General features: G+C 38.7%; 1 protein-coding gene across 1 annotated transcript in view; it reads left to right on the top strand.

Moving 5' to 3' along the window:
* LOC148278229 (uncharacterized) overlaps window positions 1-19,035 on the top strand; it is a gene marked incomplete at its 3' end in the record, with an annotated part of 39,932 nt that overhangs the window by 3,986 nt on the left and 16,911 nt on the right. The window contains exons 4-16 of the mRNA XM_088231734.1: window positions 1,063-1,254; window positions 2,564-2,702; window positions 4,020-4,115; window positions 5,232-5,335; window positions 6,636-6,812; window positions 7,830-7,965; window positions 10,175-10,354; window positions 12,586-12,666; window positions 13,124-13,271; window positions 14,355-14,494; window positions 15,859-16,012; window positions 17,431-17,610; window positions 18,607-18,776. Coding sequence (XP_088087860.1) covers window positions 1,063-1,254; window positions 2,564-2,702; window positions 4,020-4,115; window positions 5,232-5,335; window positions 6,636-6,812; window positions 7,830-7,965; window positions 10,175-10,354; window positions 12,586-12,666; window positions 13,124-13,271; window positions 14,355-14,494; window positions 15,859-16,012; window positions 17,431-17,610; window positions 18,607-18,776 — 1,897 coding nt within the window. The remainder of the gene's footprint in view (window positions 1-1,062; window positions 1,255-2,563; window positions 2,703-4,019; window positions 4,116-5,231; window positions 5,336-6,635; window positions 6,813-7,829; window positions 7,966-10,174; window positions 10,355-12,585; window positions 12,667-13,123; window positions 13,272-14,354; window positions 14,495-15,858; window positions 16,013-17,430; window positions 17,611-18,606; window positions 18,777-19,035) is intronic.

Below are 19,035 nucleotides of genomic sequence, written 5' to 3'. Positions count from 1 at the left end.
TAAAAAGGAATATTTTTATGTTTTTTTAAATATTTTTTATTACCTTTTTTAATTACTATAAAAAAAATCATATAATCTTTTACCAAATATTTTATTTTCTCTTTCTTATGTTACGCAAAAATATTATAACTGTCTATTTATTATAGGAGCAAAAACTCATTAACATTTTCTTGTATACCCACGAACAGGCCATGCCTTAGTGGAATTTTTTGTTTATTATTTGTACTTATTAATATGTATTTCATTGCTATGTAATTATCCTTTATTTTGTGAGTACTCTGTTTTACCTCTTGTGTATATTGTAAAAAAAACAAAAAAAAAAGTAATAGTAAAAAAATGACGCTCGAGTGTTACGGCATTGAGGAGTTGAACTAATACACGCTGGAGCTGAGTGACGTGCGTTGAGTTGACTTGTTGATCTGACTATTTGGGCTGACTGGGCGTTGCTACGACCTGTGGTCTTTTCATAGGCTGCAGGACGCTGCTCCCGCTGTTATGTGCAATACTGGTAGTCTTGCAGAACATAATGTATTGAATTCAATATAAAATGATGAGTTGCTTCATCGGTCGTTGATCTTTATTTCAGGTGAAATCATTGCATAGTGTGTGTCATCCATCAACTACAAATTCTGACCAATCTGTTTTTGGTTAGATGAAAGATATTGCTTTTAGAATAAGTCCCTCAAAGTACATATACTCGTATATTTTTGTATTTTTCCCCAGACACAGAATGAACTAGAAGTCTCTACAACGTTTGAGTATGTCCAAATGCTTGCAGACTGTTTCAGCTAACTGTTTCAGATAAAGGTTTCAGCTCTTTTACTTCACAAAAATCAACAGATGGAAGAGTTGAGGAAATGTGGATTTTCGAACATGGGCAGAATGGTGAATGTTACACAGTGTGTAAAGTGGCCACTTAAACCAGCCAATGACAGGTCATAAGCCCTGTAAATGCCTAGACTTCCATATTCCCTTCTCAAAAATGTTTTCCCTTTCTGTTGAAATAAATTTAAATAGAAGTCTCTCAGCCGATAACATGTGTCTCATTCTGTTTTTTCTCAGTGCCATCCGCGCAGCTCTCTCCACCGGGGACAGTTACATCGTCACAGTAGAAGGGTACAACTTCGCACTGTGGTGTGGGGACTACGGCAGGGGTGTCGCGTGTAACCCCGCCTGCTCTCCGCCTCCGTCTTCCTTCCTTTTCGACCCGCAGAGCTCGACCGGGGGAGCCAAGGACTGCACCCCCATTTACAAGTGATGTATCGATTGAATTACAATATTTTTAGTATGGCCAAATGTTTGCAGCCAAGGTCCAGGGAGTTTATCAAGGTTGATAGATATTACATGAGACACGGAGAGCTGTTTTAGTAGTGTGGGACTCACCCGGAAACCAATGTCTACTGTCATCTGACCCACTACCGTCTTAGAGACAGTGCAGAAGGTGAATTATACATTTACTGTATGTAAACAATGAAATATCAAACCACCTTAATTACTGAGTACCTAGCACGGATGTCAAATTGGCTGACAGGGAAATAGCGAATGAACTCAATTTCCCCCTAGGAATTAAAGTGAATACTGTGGACAGTTACTATAAAAGCAATAGCACCCTTAGTTATGCAGTCATTTATTCAATCACCTAGTTAGTAACATGAAGGTAAGATTATCAATCTTACGATTCAGGTACCAGTCCAAGGACTATGACATATTCTAGTGTAAAAACACCCTTTTAAACAAATATTTCATATCAACCATGTCGGGAATCGAACCCGAGATCTCTTAGGCAAGCGCGCTGACCATTGCACTACACGGCCAACCCTTTCCTTACTGTGCTAAAAAAATCCTCGCGATCCGCTGTTGTGTAGTCAGTACATACACAAAAATGACAGATTTAAAATTGGTTACTTTAATCGACTATATATGTGATAATATTAAAAATATAATCTCTTAAAACATGGAAAAAACATTTTCTAACGCTCACAGCGCGAGCAAACAGACCATCCTCAACGGAGCTCCAAGAGCAACTGGTGTTTTGTAGCATTGGTACAGACTGGCATGTATATCTATAGCATCGAGAGTGAGACGTAAGGAGTGTTTGAGACAATCGTATATTCGGTACTCTTTTACTTCATCGCCTCGACAATGTGACGCATTGGTAAGCTTTTGATTGTATGGAAGATTTATTTTCTAATATAATTATTTTTCTGTGCCCGATAAGTATTTATTATTTAATAATAAATTATTTGAACAAAACATTATTCCAGAATTTATTTTATTTACAGAGATATAAAAGTTATTAGATGAAATGTGTACTAGCAATACTTCACCGAGAAGGAAGAGTTAAACTCTTAGTTTACTCAGTTACTCAGCTAATAACTCTCGTGTTCTATTACTGATTCTATGTATTGTATATTCAAGATGTACCGAAGACTCAAAATCGTTTTCTCTGTCGCTCCAACTGGGGTAGGAGTTTCCTGCATTTGTTGTACCGAATCATATGTAGTTCTTCCTCTAATATCTTCTCAACTCTATCGACATCTTTTGCAATTTGGTTTTCTCTCAGAAAGGGTACTCCGTGCCTATCCCGCTACAACTGCCTGGAGTATATGCTGGACGATGTTCTGGAGACCATCTGCGGGATCGGGAGGAAGAAGAGGATCTTCTCCTTCACCAAGTTCACTGTAGAGAGCAGGCAATACCTGGTAAGGACTTCTGATCATGTTTCATTACTCCGCATATTTAAATGAATTTTTTTAGATATATTTCAACAGCAAGGGAAAACATTTTTGAGAGGGGGATATGGAAGTCTAGGCATTTACAGGGCTTATGACCTGTCATTGGCTGGTAAATGACAGGTCATAAGCCCTGTAAATGCCTAGACTTTCATATTCCCCTCTCAAAAATGTTTTCCCTCTCTGTTGAAATAAATTTAAACATGAACAACTCCCTAGGGAAAAAATCCAGCCAGTCTGCAAGCATTTGGACATAATCAAACATTGTTGAATGTTTTTAGGTCCAAAATATAACATTTTAGTCATTAAATGTGAGTCATAAAATCATTAAGATTGGGACCACATATTGTCACCGTTCAGACAAAAGTCTCTGACCCAAAAAACATCATTTTGAGAAATTGTAATTTGAAAGTCAGTCACTTTCAGAAGAAGTTTTTATGTAGACAACATGATTCATGCGTGTCTTTTTATTAAATTCCATTGGTAACTTTTTCCTTCTGACACATTAAAAATATCTGGATGGTTTTTAATGAGACGAAGAGGCTAAAATTTAGTCAAGTGACTTGTTTATATCTCAATACCATCTATAGTGAGATGAATGTTAATGCCTCTCCATTTGCTGCCCACTGGCTGCTTTGGTTTTAAGAGCGTTCATCTGCATTATTTGCCTTGTCGACAAATTGCTGGAGATGACAGTATCAGCTATAATGGCAGTATCATCAGCGTATCTTATATTATTGATTACTTTACCATTTATTTTAATTCCCATGTCAACATCTTGCAAGGCCTTTCTAAATACAAATTGGGAGTATAAGTTAAAAAGCATTGGCGGAAGTATGCAACTCTGTCTTACATCTTTCAGAATGTGTATGTTATCAGTTTTAATTTCATTTATACGGACATGTGCAGATTGATTCCAATAGAGGTTGTACAATAGATAATCCTTATATCTTTCCCATCCAACCCAATTTTGTTAAGTTCTAGCAACTTATCATGTCTTACATTGTCGAAAGCCTTCTCATAGTCAATAAAACACATATAGACATCTCTTTGTTGGTTAAGACATTTTTGGGTGAGCATCTGAATAGAAAAAAGAAACTCCCCTGTGCCAAAACCACTATGAAAACTGAATAGCTTCTCGCTTATATGCATATCAATCTTTTTCCAAAGTGTGTTGTGCAAGATTCGTAAAAATATCTTAAGAGCGTGGCTCATTATTGATGTACGTGACTATATCATATCGAAAAGGCTAATTCATTATTTTTAATGCATTTTTATTTTTTACAGGAAAGGAATCCCGCTGAGAATACTGAGCTCAGGTTTATGCATCACCATTGCAAGGAGGCGTACCTCGCTGTGGCACAGTTGCTGCGAGGGAAAAAGGTCAGTTGTTAAGTATTTTTTTAATTATTTAAAACATTTTACATACACTAAATGAAATACAAGCTTTGCTGGACAGTATTCAAAGCCTTTCATGAAATGGCTCCGAGATACCCATTGGACCTATGTATTAAGGAAAATACATGTCAAAGAAAATCTACTCTTAGATCAGCATTTGATTCAGGCAGAGGAAAACTTGTCGAAATCCGGCGCTCCCCAAACACTAGATTTGGAGATCGTGCTTTTGCCGTTACCGGCCCTTCTGCCTGGAACCAATTGCCTTCAAACTTACAAATCATCGACAGTCTCAGTCTGCTCAGATCCCAACTAAAATCTTATTTCTTTAGTTTATCATACCCTCAATTTTACATCAGAAAATATAATATGTCACTTTTGCTCAGTTAGAATGTAAGTTTAAGTATACAATTGTAAAGCACCCTTGAGGTGATTTTTCAAGTAAGGTAGGAGGGTACTTGTACATTATTTTCAATATTGTTTTTTGGGTGATGATGAGCGGTTTATAGATTGCCTGAACCCAACCACCCCATCCTATTACACCATGTGTTGCCACTGATTGGAAGAGTTTTTATTTTTTAATATATATTTGGACCCCTGTATTTAGCAGCCTTACGTGTCATGTACAAGGCTAAGGTACTCGGAAAAAATCATTTTTGTTCGTCTTTGAAATGGGATGTATGATCACTGATTTTGGTTTATTACCTTTATGAGTCCAATTGCCATTGTTGCAAAGTCCAAAAACAATGGCGCGTGATAACTACTTTTAAGGACAGTGTGGATATCTGTTAAGGATATTCCATCTTTCCTGCATTCTGCTTCAAGATTATGGCGTTGTAAACTAAAAAATGGGCACTGAAATAACAGATGTTTGATACTCTGTGAAGAAATATCATCGCGAATTGGACGAGTGCAAATTACACCGAACGAAGAGTGTTGTGGTCCGATACATTTCTTATTTTTCTTACTCTGTCAGGTGTCGTGTCTATGTGGGATTCCCAGCGAAGATGTTGGTCAATGATAATTCCAGATTATACTAGTCTTTATTCATTGGCGTACTTTAGTATCGGAGACAAGGTATCAAGTCTGTTATGATGTTTCCAGTTTGCGACATCCCTGGATGACCAAAACGCCGAGCTGGGTAGCCTGGCGGCTCGCGGGAGCGGTTTCTTCCTCAACCCGCTCAAGTTTTCCATCAAACAAGACAAGTAAATATTGCTAGACTATACAGTTTTTTTTAGTTCAACATTAATTTAAATCGGTGCGTGAGTTTTCATAGTCACTGTTATCAATATGTATCGTTTTTGGGTGATTCCGTAGAAGTTGGATTCGTTCCGACGTTTCGGCTACCATTGCAGGAGCCATTTCCAAGGTAACCCGAGTGTTTTGTATAAAAAAAGTATGTGTTTATGTACTAGTAATTTGTACCGTGTCGCAGTCGGCAGCAGGTACATACGGTGTCATTTTTGTAATGTGTAATGCCGGGAACCATGTTAAGTTTATGATGTTTACCATGTTTGTTCCGACGTTTCGGCCACCATTTCAGGAGCTATCTTCAGGGTAAACTGTGTGTTTTGTAAAAAAACACCTTTGGGACTGTGGGAAAAATAAAGAACCATTTACTAAATCCAAAAGATAAGAATCCCCTGGAAACGGAAGCTGTTTATAAACTAAGTTGCCAAGGATGTTATAAAGTATACATAGGACAAACAGGGCGCACAGCAAAGAAAAGGATTGACGAACACAAAAGAGCGTGTAAACTTGGGCACCCTGACAAATCCGCAATAGCGAAACACTTTATAGACACCGGACATTTTTTCGCTTTCGAACCAAAAATTTGACACAAACCCAGTAATTACAGTGCACAAATAATAAAAGAGACAATTGAAATACACAGACACCCAAATAACATAAACAAAGACGACGATTTCAAATTAAACTCAACATGGTTCCCAGCACTACATACTATGAAAACGAATAGAAATGTGCCCACTGCCGACTGCGACACGCTACAAATTACTAATACTTAAACACATGCTTTTTTCTACAAAACACAGTTTACCCTGAAGATGGCTCCTGCAATGGTAGCCGAAACATCAGAACAGATCCAACACACACGGTATCACCGAAAAAAGAAACATATTGTTAAAGATATAGCGTATACAAACATTTTGCAGTTGTTCCAACTTATCAAGCAGTTCAGAATTAGCATCTGGGTAACACACATCTGTGTAATCAATATTATAGATGATCGAAATAAGCTATATTTTGTTTACAAATGCAGTGCCCTATGCACCACTGGATGCGGAAAGGGTCCTGATGATGATGATTGTAGCATATGTTATAACACATACCGCAATATGTAAACAGTAAAATAACACAAAGAGCCTCCGGGCATCTATGTCGGTTGAATTCAGGAAAATGATTGTCTGATCCTACCTGAAAGTAGCTATGTATAGAACTGTATTCTTCAGCCGCCGGATCACAGAACACTGACCAATATTCCAGGGCATGCCACTGCCGACAGGGAGACGGAGTCGAGCTCAAGGGCCAAGTGTTTCTACAGAGAGGAACTCCCAACTGCCCGGACCCTGACGAGCCTCTCTGCGAGGAGGATCACGGCCACTACGCCCGCACTGGGGACTTGGGATGTCTCGTGCTGGAAGCCAGCAAGAGTCTTTTATAGTGAGTTACAGCGGACATTCGTGTATAGTAAGATACATCATACCCTCCCCTCGTCTTGTGTAGTGAGATAGAAGATTGAAATTTCACCATCTAAATATTTAAGTTGTTCCTTTATCCTTCTTCTTTCCTTCCCGTCCCCCCTCCTCTCTTTATAACATAATGTTAGTTTTTTTATGTATTTTTATTTACTTAATCTTTTTTTTAAATTGTCGCCTAAAATTGTAAGATTCAATATGTCCATGTACTTGTAATTTTCTCAAACTGAACGGTTTGGGTAGGTAGGAAGAAATTGCCTTAAGGCAATATGCCCACCCTTATATGTATATAAGCGGTATATATATATAAAGTGTTAAAATAAATAGATCATACACTAGTCTTGTATATTAGGGTGACATAAAGTAGTCTTGCATACATCGTATGGTATTTTTGGATAGTGAGATACACAATACCCTAGTATTTTGTAGTGAGATACATCGTATCCTAGTCTTATATTGTGAGTTACATTTTACATTAGTTTTGTTAAGTGAGATATATCATACCATAGTCTTGTATTGTGAGACACATTTTACATTAGTCTTGTTAAGAGAGATAGATAATACTCTAGTCTTGTGTAGTGTGAGATACATCATACCCTAGTCTTGTGTCGTGAGACACATTATATCCTAGTTTTATTTAGTGAGATACCTCATACTCTAGTCTTGTGTAGTGAGATACGTCATACAGTAGTCTTTCATTCACATGCAGTAGTTTTGTATGGTGAGATTCATCATACCTTAGTTTTGTTTAGTGAAATAGGTCATACTCTGGTCCTGTGTAGTGAGATACATCTTACCATAGTCTCGTTTTGTGAGGTGGATCAATGTTTTAAAACCAGATTGTTTTTTAAACCAGAGTATGATCTCAATTGTATACGAAAGAATAATGTTCACATATATTACTAGATGAAATATTTCAATGGATATAGTCTATTGGGGGACTGGTTATATCAGAAGTATTAATGGATCGCGTGATGTTTAGCTACAAGGAATGCTGGGGGCTCCAAGCGCTGCCGGTGGTGATCTCGGCCCTGAGGAAGACGGAGAGCAGGAAGGCCAGTAGCTGGGACAGGGAACTCCTGGACGATATTGTACTGGGAGGGTCGCAGATGTATCTGGTGAGGCAATTACCTATATTATGTATTTCTGTTTCAATTTTTAGTGCTGCAGAACAGCTTTTATTTGATATTTTTTAAATACATGTTTCAATTTGTTACCCACTAAGTCCAAAGACTTTTCGGTGGAACACATTTTTGTTGAAGACAGGTTTTTTTACATTAAAAAAAAATATATTGGACATATTTATTTATTACCGTTTAACAGACACTATAAAGTATTTAACCTTTCCCTTACTGTCCTAAAAGCACCCGCGCGTTACGGTGCTGTGTAGTCGCTACATATTAAAAAAATAAAAGAATTAAAAATAATTTAATTCAAAGATGATAATATTTCAAATCTAACCGCTGAAAACATGAAAAAACCATTGGGTATTGCTAACGACTCGGGCGAAATGTGCACCCGCGCCAATTTCCCGAGAGCTACTGAGTAGCTATATGGTACTGGACTACGTGACTGACTGAGAGTATACTTTTGATGATATTTGTAATTTATCCCCGATTTCCGATAAAATGCTTCTTTGTGCCTAATGAGTACTTATTATTTAATAACAAATTATTTCAGTCGATATGTAAATGTGTAATGGAGGAATACTGAAAATCTAAATCCAGTATTGATTATATTTAAAAAGATATTATAGTTATTAGACGCAATGTGTACTAGCTACACATCACCGCGCATAAATGCATTGAATAAAAAAATTATTCACTTGATGTTGTTCATGAAAAAAATATAAATGTCTCATTTTTTGGTGAATAATTGTGTTTAACACATTATAATAGGCTTGTTTTTGCGTTTTTTTATATCAATTTTCGGAAACAGAGTTTCATGATTGCATGAAATAACTTATAAAATCGATTTGATCAGTGATCAGTAATTTTCCATCACTAATGAAATTAGTTTGACAGTTGTCATTCTAATCAAGCTATATTTTAAGGACTATAAATAAAATTAGGTAGTGTTTAAAGCCCAAATCGTTCATCTTCTCAAATTTCGAACAATGACTAATTGCTTTTCCTAATAGAGAATTCTGAGCTGGTTTGGTGTTGCATTTGTCATTGCTCAGTAACGTACTACGAGTATGTCTAATGCGACGAAGGGGATAAATACCAATAATGCTTTCATCCTCAGAGTAATAATGCGCTAGCTATAGAGTGGCCCTATCGTTATTTTGCATAGAAGGAAACCGTTACATATTTTTGGTTAACGACGACTTCACTCTGCTGGCGGTCATTTTGTTTTGTTTGTCAACAGACGCTTTCGTCGATGTGCTTGGCTTTGTTTGTAAACAACTTGGATATATACTCGTTAGAATAAATAAAAATTGACAATGGTGATTAGCAGTATTTTCGGTTGCAGCAGTAGGAGCGTCAAAGGTGTACATTGTGGAGGGCATCACCAACAAGCCGTGAGGTTGGCAGAGCCGAACACCGCTTTGGCTCGCAACGCGTAATCCGATGCAACATCAGCTCGGACAAGTTATTAAACGTCGTGCATCGGAAGAACATTAACATTTCATCTTCGCTTTTCGCTCCCAACCACGCGGTTATTGAACAAGAATAAATATAGATTGTAAATTAAATGTTTAAAACTGTGGATTTATAATTAGGATTGATCGCATTGGGGTCACCATTTGTATGGATGCGTGAATTGATTTGAGGTTAAATGAGAAAGATGGATTACAATTTAAGTTATTTATTGAGTAAATACACACGAGTTACATCGTTACAATTTTTATATAGAAGGAATTTACAATTGCGAACACTTGGCGAGAAGCTGGTGGACGAGCAACACGAAATGCCAAGATGAAATGTCAATGTTCTTTCGGAAGAAGCATCGGTGCACGACGTTTAATAACTTGTCCGAGCTGACGTTGCATCGGATTGCGCGTTGCGGCCCAAAGCGGTGTTTGACTCTGCCAACCTCACGGATTGTTGGTGATGCCCTCCACAACATATTTAAATAAAATTACAATGCAAATTAATATCGATTTGGCAATTTCCGACATGAGTGCAGCCCATTGTTTTTCTGCGAACTGTTGCTAACTTTATACTTAAAAGTCATAGAATGGTTTTTCTACGTTAGGGCTCCTCTATAGCATGCGCGTTATTACTCTGAGCTTTCATCTAAGCTTGATATCGCAGCAACATCAACAAATTAACAAATAAAAAAACCACCGAACTTCCTCATTGTGACGACGAACGGACGCAGGATTACCGGAGGGCGTCGTGCAACCAGCGGCGGCCGACGCTGCTGGCGCTCGCGCGGTGCGCGGCCGGGCGCGGGGGGGCGGCGCCCTGGGCGGCGCGCACAGCGGCCTGGGGGCGCGCCCCGGGGCTGCCCGCGCTCCTGGCCACGCTGCTGGCCGGCGACGGGCTGGGCGTGCTGCAGGTATCTGTGTAATTATTGTTCTACTCAACGCAGGCCCCGTCGTCCACAATAAGTGGCGCGTCGCGTTCGTATGATTAAAACTTAATAATTAAAAAATGTAGATTTCTTGAATTCTTAATCATACTCTTTTGAAAATTTTCCACTATGGACACTACCCTTGTCACAATATTTATTTATTTGTTCTTTTACAATTGATGTATTACTTTTTGTATGTCTTATTAAACATAATTTAATACATATTAAATACATATAAAACATAATAAAAACACATGAAACTCAGAAATAAAAATATACTTCTACCTATTTGGCCTGGTCCACTCATCAATCTGTGTGCATCCTACCTCCATTATACAGAGTGTTCATTAAACCTTGTCATATCTGAAACCACGGTGATCAGTATGAGCAAGAAGACATATTGGCACATTAAAATAACTTGTTAGAACGAATAAAATTTTAAAAAATAAAATATTTAAAAAAGCAAATGGTTGCTTACTTCTGCAAGGGAGAAAAGAGGAGGGGAGTCTGATACGCGCTGCGCTCCATCACTTCTCCCATGCAGAAGTAAGCAACAATTTGTTTTTTTTAAATATTTTATTTTTTAAAAATCTTTGTTTTAAAATATGTTCTCTTGCCCATACTGATAATCGTGGTTTAGGATGGGACAGGGTTTAAAGAACGCCCTGTATGTTTGGGTTCACCGCGCCCGCGCCGTGCCGCAGAACGCTCGCCACTATGGCCAAGCACTTAGAGTTCAAGATTGAAATTGAATTTTAATTTTGACCTCTTTTTCTTTTTTTTTACTCGTTTTTCTCTTTGCTATACTAAATTTTAGTGTGGCAAAGAGTAAAAACATTTTTGAAAAGGGATATTGAAGTCTAGGCATTCACAGAGCTTACGTCCTGTCATTGTCTGGATTCTTATAGCCACTTCACTCTTTGCCTATTGTCATATAATTTTTATTTATTCACCTTATTGTTCCTGCATATTTGTATGTTGGCTGGCTTATTGCCAAATGGCAATTTCTTCTAACCAACCAATCAAATTAAAGGTGTTATTTATGTAGATTTTTAGCTTCCAAATGTATATGATTTGAAAAAAAATCTCTCTCTATCCCTACGGAGAAATGGCGTAATGGTAGTAGTAGCAGCATCTTGTAGTTTGACGCTATTTGGGCTACATAAAAAAAATATTAAAAAGGCCTTCTCATATATAACACCGAATATGCTACCAAAAATATGCAAAACCTATATCAGACCTACTCTCCAATACGGGTTTCAGATATGGAATCCCTATTTCGTTAAGGATATCAACTTGTTGGGAAGAGTCCAAAGACGAGCTACAAAGTTGTCGCCGACTCTAAAACGGCTTCCATATGTGGAGAGACTGGAAACTCTCGGTCTCACAACGCTGCAGGAACGGCGAGAAAGGGCTGACCTGATAGACATACGAGATACTCAACATTCACTCTCTCCAATCCGTGCCTCATGTCTGAGGATGGTGATTACGCCTGACTCCGGGCATGGCTCGTCTGTGGACAGTCTCCCTCCATCTGGAACGGCCTTGTGCTCTTCTATAGGCATTCGTCAGTGATGATTATGATAACTCAGTGACTGTGCCGCTCCATCTTGTCGGTTGACGTCCACGCAACCTTGCCCCTTCGACACTTCCCAGGAGAATAGTTTTCTCCGAACTATCAGAGTTCCCCCTGGAAATATGCCCAAAGAACTGCAGGATTCTTTTCTCACACTGATGTTAGTCTCTCTCCTATGTCCAGTTCCTGGAGTATAGATGTTCACTATAGCTGCTCAAATTTGGATCCCATGTTCAAGCTTAAATAAGATGCTCGCCTTCGAGGCCACAGTCTCAGGCTGGAGAAAACGAGATTCAATCTAACTCCACGGAAGCATTTCCCGAGCAATAGGGTTGTCTATTGTTGGAATAAGCTGCCACAAGAGCTGGTCTCAATGTGTAGTCTCAATGGGTTCAAAAATGGACTAGATTTGTTTGGGAAAAGTTAAAATGCGCCAGCAACTAACTTTCATTTAATAGACTTAAGCATATCAGCTTTAAGCTGCTCGCTTAAAATAAATAAATTATTAATAATAATAAAAGGACTGTATTCTAAATTTCCTTACTGACAAACTCTGCTATAATTTTGTTGGCAGTTTTAGAGTATTGAATAATTCAATTTGAAAGGTGGTTAAACTTTTGGTGTAATTTTAATTCCTCAGTACCCCGGGAAATTGGATGTCGGCGTTTGGAGAGAAAGGGAAAATTACTACCTGTTTGTTCCTCACGGACTGGAAAATAACGTAAGTTTCAAATTTGCCTTTTCAGACCTGAATTAATTCCGGTGTACGCATATTTGTTTTTATTCTGTGTCTGCTTAAAGAATTGTTTGAAAATTTTTGGCATTTCTCTCGTATTTTCTGTGGTCAGCGCATTCAACTGCCACGCAAGAGGTCTCGAGTTAATTCCCAGCACGGTTGATATGAAGTTAAGTGTCTTCGGCATATCATACATGGTCAAAATCTCAGAGTAATAATGCGTCAACCTATAAAGAAGCCCAATCACTATGTTTCATAGAACGCAAGCGATGTTGGTTAGCAACAAATTGGCGGCCATTTTGTTTTGCTTTTTTAACAATGACAACATAGGCATAACAGTTCTATCTGATGATTTTGTCGCTGTGCTTGGCTTTGTTTGTAAAAAAACTTGGATATTTACATTATAATACCAAAGTAAAATATTTCATATATTATATTTCAGACGGAGCCTTCCAAAGTGATGTGCTTCCACTCCCAGAGCCTCATGGCCTCCGCCCTCGGGGAGATCCTGCCGTCTGCGGCGGACATCTGCGTCTCCAGGATCGACTTCTCCCAGCTCCCCGAGGAAGAGCCCATAAACGATGAAGATGGTACCGACCTAGTATTCATTTCATACGCACATATTATAATTTCTCCAAAATTACTATTGTGTCCCTACCAAAGGAAATTTGAATGAGCACATTAAGTACTGTGGGAAATTGAAAGTAAAAAATGTACTCTTACTTTGGCTTGCCAAAAAATAATTCTTATATTCTTAAAGCTAGAAATGGCTGCAAGTGACATGACGGCAGCAAATAGATGTTATTGTGGCTTGTTTAAACATCTGGGATCCAAATTGCTTACTAGAAAAACTAAGACCATTATTTACAAAACTCTCCTCAGACCGGTCATTGCATATGGTGCCAAATGCTGGGTTATGACCAAAAGAGATAAAAATATGGTGTTAGTATTTGAAAGAAAAATATTATGGAAGATATTTGGCGCTGTCAACCAAAACGGAGTGTGGAGGAGGCGGTTTAATCATGAATTAAAGGCACTGCATGGCGAACCCGACATTGCACAATTCATCAAAGTAAGAAGATTACAATGGTCGGGCCATGTGCACAGAATGAATGATAACCGTACCCCAAAAAAGATTCTTTATGCCACTCCGGAAGGCAGACGAAGCAGAGGCAGACCAAAATGAAGATGGCTGGATAATGTGGAAAGTGACATTAGAGCCATTGGCCTGACGAACTGGAGAAGAACCGCGGGGTGCAGGGAGGAATGGAGACAAATTCTGGAGGAGGCCAAGAAGCAAATAAAATGTGGATTTAACTGACATTTATTGTACGAACCACTGACTTGCAGGCATTTTACAACATTGTTTGACCTGATCAGATTAGTTTGTAGGAACGACAAACCGTTTGTTTTTGTTTCTGACATTTAAAAGTTGTACCCCATAAAGCTAAACTTTGTACAGCATAGCTACCCCAGAAACCGAAGATCCGTTGCCGGTAGCCATAACAACATAACGTTATAATTTTTTGGCATTGCAAAGCAGTTTTTTTTATTAATTTTTTCATGCATTTTTGAGAAGCTTCGCTGTACAATTAAGTGTTCTAATTTTATATCCAATTTTTCATAGCACTGAACTTCTTCATCGTTCGTGTCACATATTAATTGTAGTGCAGATGATTTCAGAAAGTTGTGCGGCTCCGAGAAGAAGTATCCAGCACTCAAGGCCGGCCTCCCCATAGCCGTGGGCGTAGTGGCTCTGGCGTTCGACCACGGGATTCCCTCGTGTTCCTGGGAGTCCTATGACATTGATGAGGTATTGAACAAACTGTTACGATCAATTTACTTACGATATTACGATTCACAGTGCCTTACCAAAAAGTCCTCATTGTAGCGGCCCGCTGACGTGTAGCGAGACTTAAGTCCAGTGCTGTTCATGTAAAAGAGCAGCAAAAGGAAATATTTGCGTTCTTATTATCTACCCAAATATTTCGATTTTGGGGCCATTTTCGACGAGTTGTAAATAACTTCGAACTTCGGACCTTTGATCCGTGAATCCACTACACTAGCCACGGGACCACAACCCGACCCACTTTTGATCGACGATTTTATATCAATGCTGTTCAATATGTCATAAAGCATCCTTGTAACTGGGGGTGGTGTGGCGGCTCGTCTCATTGGTTCTACCTGGCGTAAACGGGAGGCCTGGGAGCCTGGGGAGCTGAGAAAGCGCTGACCGCTAAGTCAACCTCAATAGCCATGAAAAGGGATTTCCAGCAGGCCGTGTTGGTGCAGAGGTGATTGCAGTCAGGGCAGTCCAGGCGGCAACCAGCAGCGAAGAGCGAAGTCTGAAGCGGGGAGCGGAGCGGGCGAAGGGCATCGGAATGAAACACTCAACTCAAGTGCCTGGAGCGGACTGAATGTTTATTTTGAATACACATGTTATAAAGCGAATTGGGTCTACTGCCCGACCTACTGAGACATGTATTTTTGAAAACTTGAAACCAGTATCAGTGTTAAACTCATATTCGTAAACAATATTTTGAGTTTGTCTAAATTTTTGTAGACATGGACTGGATTCAACTCCCTGGGGAGCTGTTAATATTAACACATTACAACAGAGATGAAGAACATTTTAAAAAGGTAATATAGAAGTCTAGGCATCTACAGGGCTTATGACCTGTCATTGACTGGTTTAAGTGGCTACTTTACACACTGTGTAACATTCACCATTCTGCCAATATTTGAACATCTATATTCCTTCGATTCTTCATTCATTAACAGCTCCCCAGGGAGTTGAATCCATTCTTTGTCTACAAAAATTTGGACAAACTCAAAATATTGTTGATAAATCCACCTGGTCTACGAAGAAGTATAGAAATTGAAAAAATAACATTTTCAGGCGTTGCCTAGTCTAGTATGTAGGTGAAATAATTCAATCACACGAATCTCACCCGCATAAATAAAGGTTTCAGCTCTTTAACTTCACAAACATCAACAGATTAAAGAACTGAAGGGATATAGACGTTTAAATATGGGAATGTTACACAGTGTGTAAAGTAGCCACTTACACCAGCCAATGACAGGTCATGAGCCCTGTAGATGCCTAGACTTCTATATTACCTTTTCGTTCGTAATGTGTTCATATGCATAACATTGAGAATGCTCATTTGTCAACAGATTGTGAACAGAGGGCACCTCATGTTTGAAGAGACAATATTGCAAGCAGAGCCAACAAAACCTCAAGAGGTGTCTCTGTACAACATACCCAAAACGTTTGCCATTGAGGACATGGGCTTTGCAGAAACAGAAATCATCCACTCGGCCGTTACCGGTAAGCTGCATAATAACTACCTGTCTTTCCATCCAACGAAGGCCCTGTCGTTGTCCACAACGGTGACGCATATTCAAAAGGTCCAGTTTTTATATGATCTCTTCCGGTTTTAGCCTTCATTTGCTTATGCCATGGATTTGACGCCAATAAGATCAAGGATATCCATATAAAATTGCAAAACCAGAAAGTTGTTAAAGTCTTCTGTCAAGATCGGCTTTTGTCGGCCTCCCTGGCGTAGTAGTCAAGACGCGCATGGTAGGTTTCGGGTTCGATTCCCGGTGAGAACACAAAAAATAAATGTGATTTCTTCTCAAGCCTGGGTGTTCTGTGATGTAATTCACCACTGTAATTGGGCCTCCTGGCCTGTTGTGGTGCAAAAAACAAAAAGATGAGTTGACCTTTTATACTGATTAGTCATTTTATTATTTTATGTACGTACCTACCAGTCGCGAGTGAACGGTGTCTATAATTAGACTAATGCCCGTATTCAGAGACAAAACTATGATGAGGCAAGTAAGTAATAACTTAAAAGTGAGGACAGTTGAATGTATTTTCTCAGCTTGAGCTTTTTCTTTGAATGCGGACATAATCATTTCTTGCCACGGGCATGCTTTACAAAATGATTCATGCATACTGATAATTTGACTAAAAACTTAAATCAAACCTTTGACTACAGCAATTTATTTTGTCATGATAGGTAAGTCCTTGGCATCAATTTGGCCAACGTTTTGTTGATATTTACAACTTGAATTTTAATATTTAACTGCAAGTACAATTACTATAATACAATGCCTTTTTACCCTAAAATAGGCCATAAATCGCCGCCTTATCTTGCATGTCCTCCCAAAGTCTATGAGTCCAACCAAAAAACTTGACATTCACATTCGCGAATGAAAAAGGAGAACTTAAAAGGACGTGTGACAGACAGACGATAAAAATGTCATAAATGTCTGACAGGTAAAACTCTAATACAGAATCTCTGGCTTTTCTGCTGGTTGCCCACAACAAAAGATAAATGTTGCGAAGTTTTATTGAACGGCTAAAAGGATCTACAATGCGAATGTTGATGGATGCATAAAACGTGGATATCTGTCATTGGTTTTATTCTCTGTATATTTTACTTGTTACATTTTTTTACATGTATTACTATTGATTAATAAAATAAAATGAAAATACCCTCATTTGTCTTTCCACTGCTCGCTGTATGCATTTTGTATGCTTCTGACAGTGAAGGACGTAGCTTCCAGGCCATGTGTCGTCTTGATCATTGACTACCTAAATGGTTTTATTGTCAGTGTGAACTCAATCATGGGTCGGACTATGAATTTTGTTTTCAATCTTTAATGGCATTCTCTCAATATATGGTTTTAAATAACAGCTCGGGATACTCAATATGTACTTATTTCTCTATTGCGTAGGCCTCATGTATTGTCCCACCGAGAAGAGTGATATCCCCAGTCTGCAGAAAGGAATAACCAAGTTCTTCAAGGACAACAGGCACGGCATACTGACTGCGAGAGGCAAGTCGCTGGCCGTGTGGAGAGGCTGTGACAACTACGTGTACTGCTTGAACCACACTATGGAGGAACTTGGCAATGGTGAGTCTATATCTATCTATAGCAATGTTGTCAACCTGCAGAAAGGGATTAACAAGTTCTTCGAGGACATCAGGCACGGCATACTGACTGCGAGAGGCAAGTCACTGGCCGTGTGGAGAGGCTGTGACAACTACGTGTACTGCTTGAACCACACTATGGAGGAACTTGGCAATGGTGAGTCTATATCTATCTATAGCAATGTTGTCAACCTGCAGAAAGGAATCTTTTCATAATTTGGTACAGTTATATTTATTTTTCCATTAAGTTCATTTAACAATGATAAATACATTTATTTATAATATACAAAGTGTGTTATAGAAAATAATAGGAATTTTTAAATTTCGCAGGTTTGAGAGTTCAATTTATTATGTTGGTAAACATGCCCCTGAAGTATGCTAAAATTTTCAGGTGTATTCATTGTTTACTTTGTCTGTAGCTGCCGCTAAGATTTGACGTGTTTTTATGAGCTCAACGATTATTGTTAATAATAATGGATCAAAAAATTTGTATAAAATTTTGTGTAAAAAACGAAAATAAGTGTTGCAAAGTGTGTGAAATGTTAACAAAGACCTATGGCGGTCTGCTATGAGTAGAACATGAATTTATGAGTGGTATAAGCGTTTATAAGATGGCCGTGAAGACGTTGAAGATGACGAACGGCCCGGACGCCCCAGCACATCAACAACCGGTGATAACGTGAAAAAAGTGACTGAAATGGTTATGAACGATCGCCGAATCACAATCAGAGAAGTTGCCGATGATGTTGCCCTCTCGAGGCCGATCACCCGTGTCATTTTCTTAGCAGACGATGTTGCACTAATTCGATATGATTTATTATTTACTTTTTTAAAAATATGTTGTTTTATAATCGAGGCAGAATTTTCCCTGGCAGATTTCTTTTTTCACGATTTTTACTTGAAACCACTCGTCCAAGATTCTGGTGCCTTTTAGTTACCTCATAAATGAGTTGTCGATTATCGACGGTCGTTATTACAGGCATCGGGGGAACGTTCTGCCTTCTGCGCCTTGCGAATGAAGAAGCCCTCTCGCAGTACGTGGAGAGTGACCTTCCGCTGTCCAAGGACGACTCCTTCTGCCTGAGCGCAGTCAACATACAGCTGATGAAGATCAACAAGGACACTGGCCTGGTAGATCTGAAGCTGGAGGTACGGCACTCGTGCTAATGAACTTATTTTTACAATGAGGTGTTTTTTTTTGTTTATTTGTTAACCCTTCTCTTATTGTGCCAAAAACTTCCCCGCATTACGGCGCTGTGTAATGACTACACATGCAAAAAATAAGCGATTTTAAATGGTAAAAATGGAATATTCATAGAAAATAGCTTAAATTATTTCAAGTTGAAGTTAAAAATGATAACGATTTTAATCTAATTGCTAAAAACATGAAAAAAAACCGTTAGCTCTT

This window comes from Micrasema longulum, unplaced genomic scaffold (genome assembly GCF_059751315.1).
Source record: "Micrasema longulum isolate JH-2025_06_02 unplaced genomic scaffold, ASM5975131v1 h1tg000905l, whole genome shotgun sequence".
Classification (NCBI taxonomy): domain Eukaryota; kingdom Metazoa; phylum Arthropoda; class Insecta; order Trichoptera; family Brachycentridae; genus Micrasema; species Micrasema longulum.
Note: the sequence above shows the minus strand (reverse complement) of the source record. Positions and strands in the feature narration are given on the sequence as shown.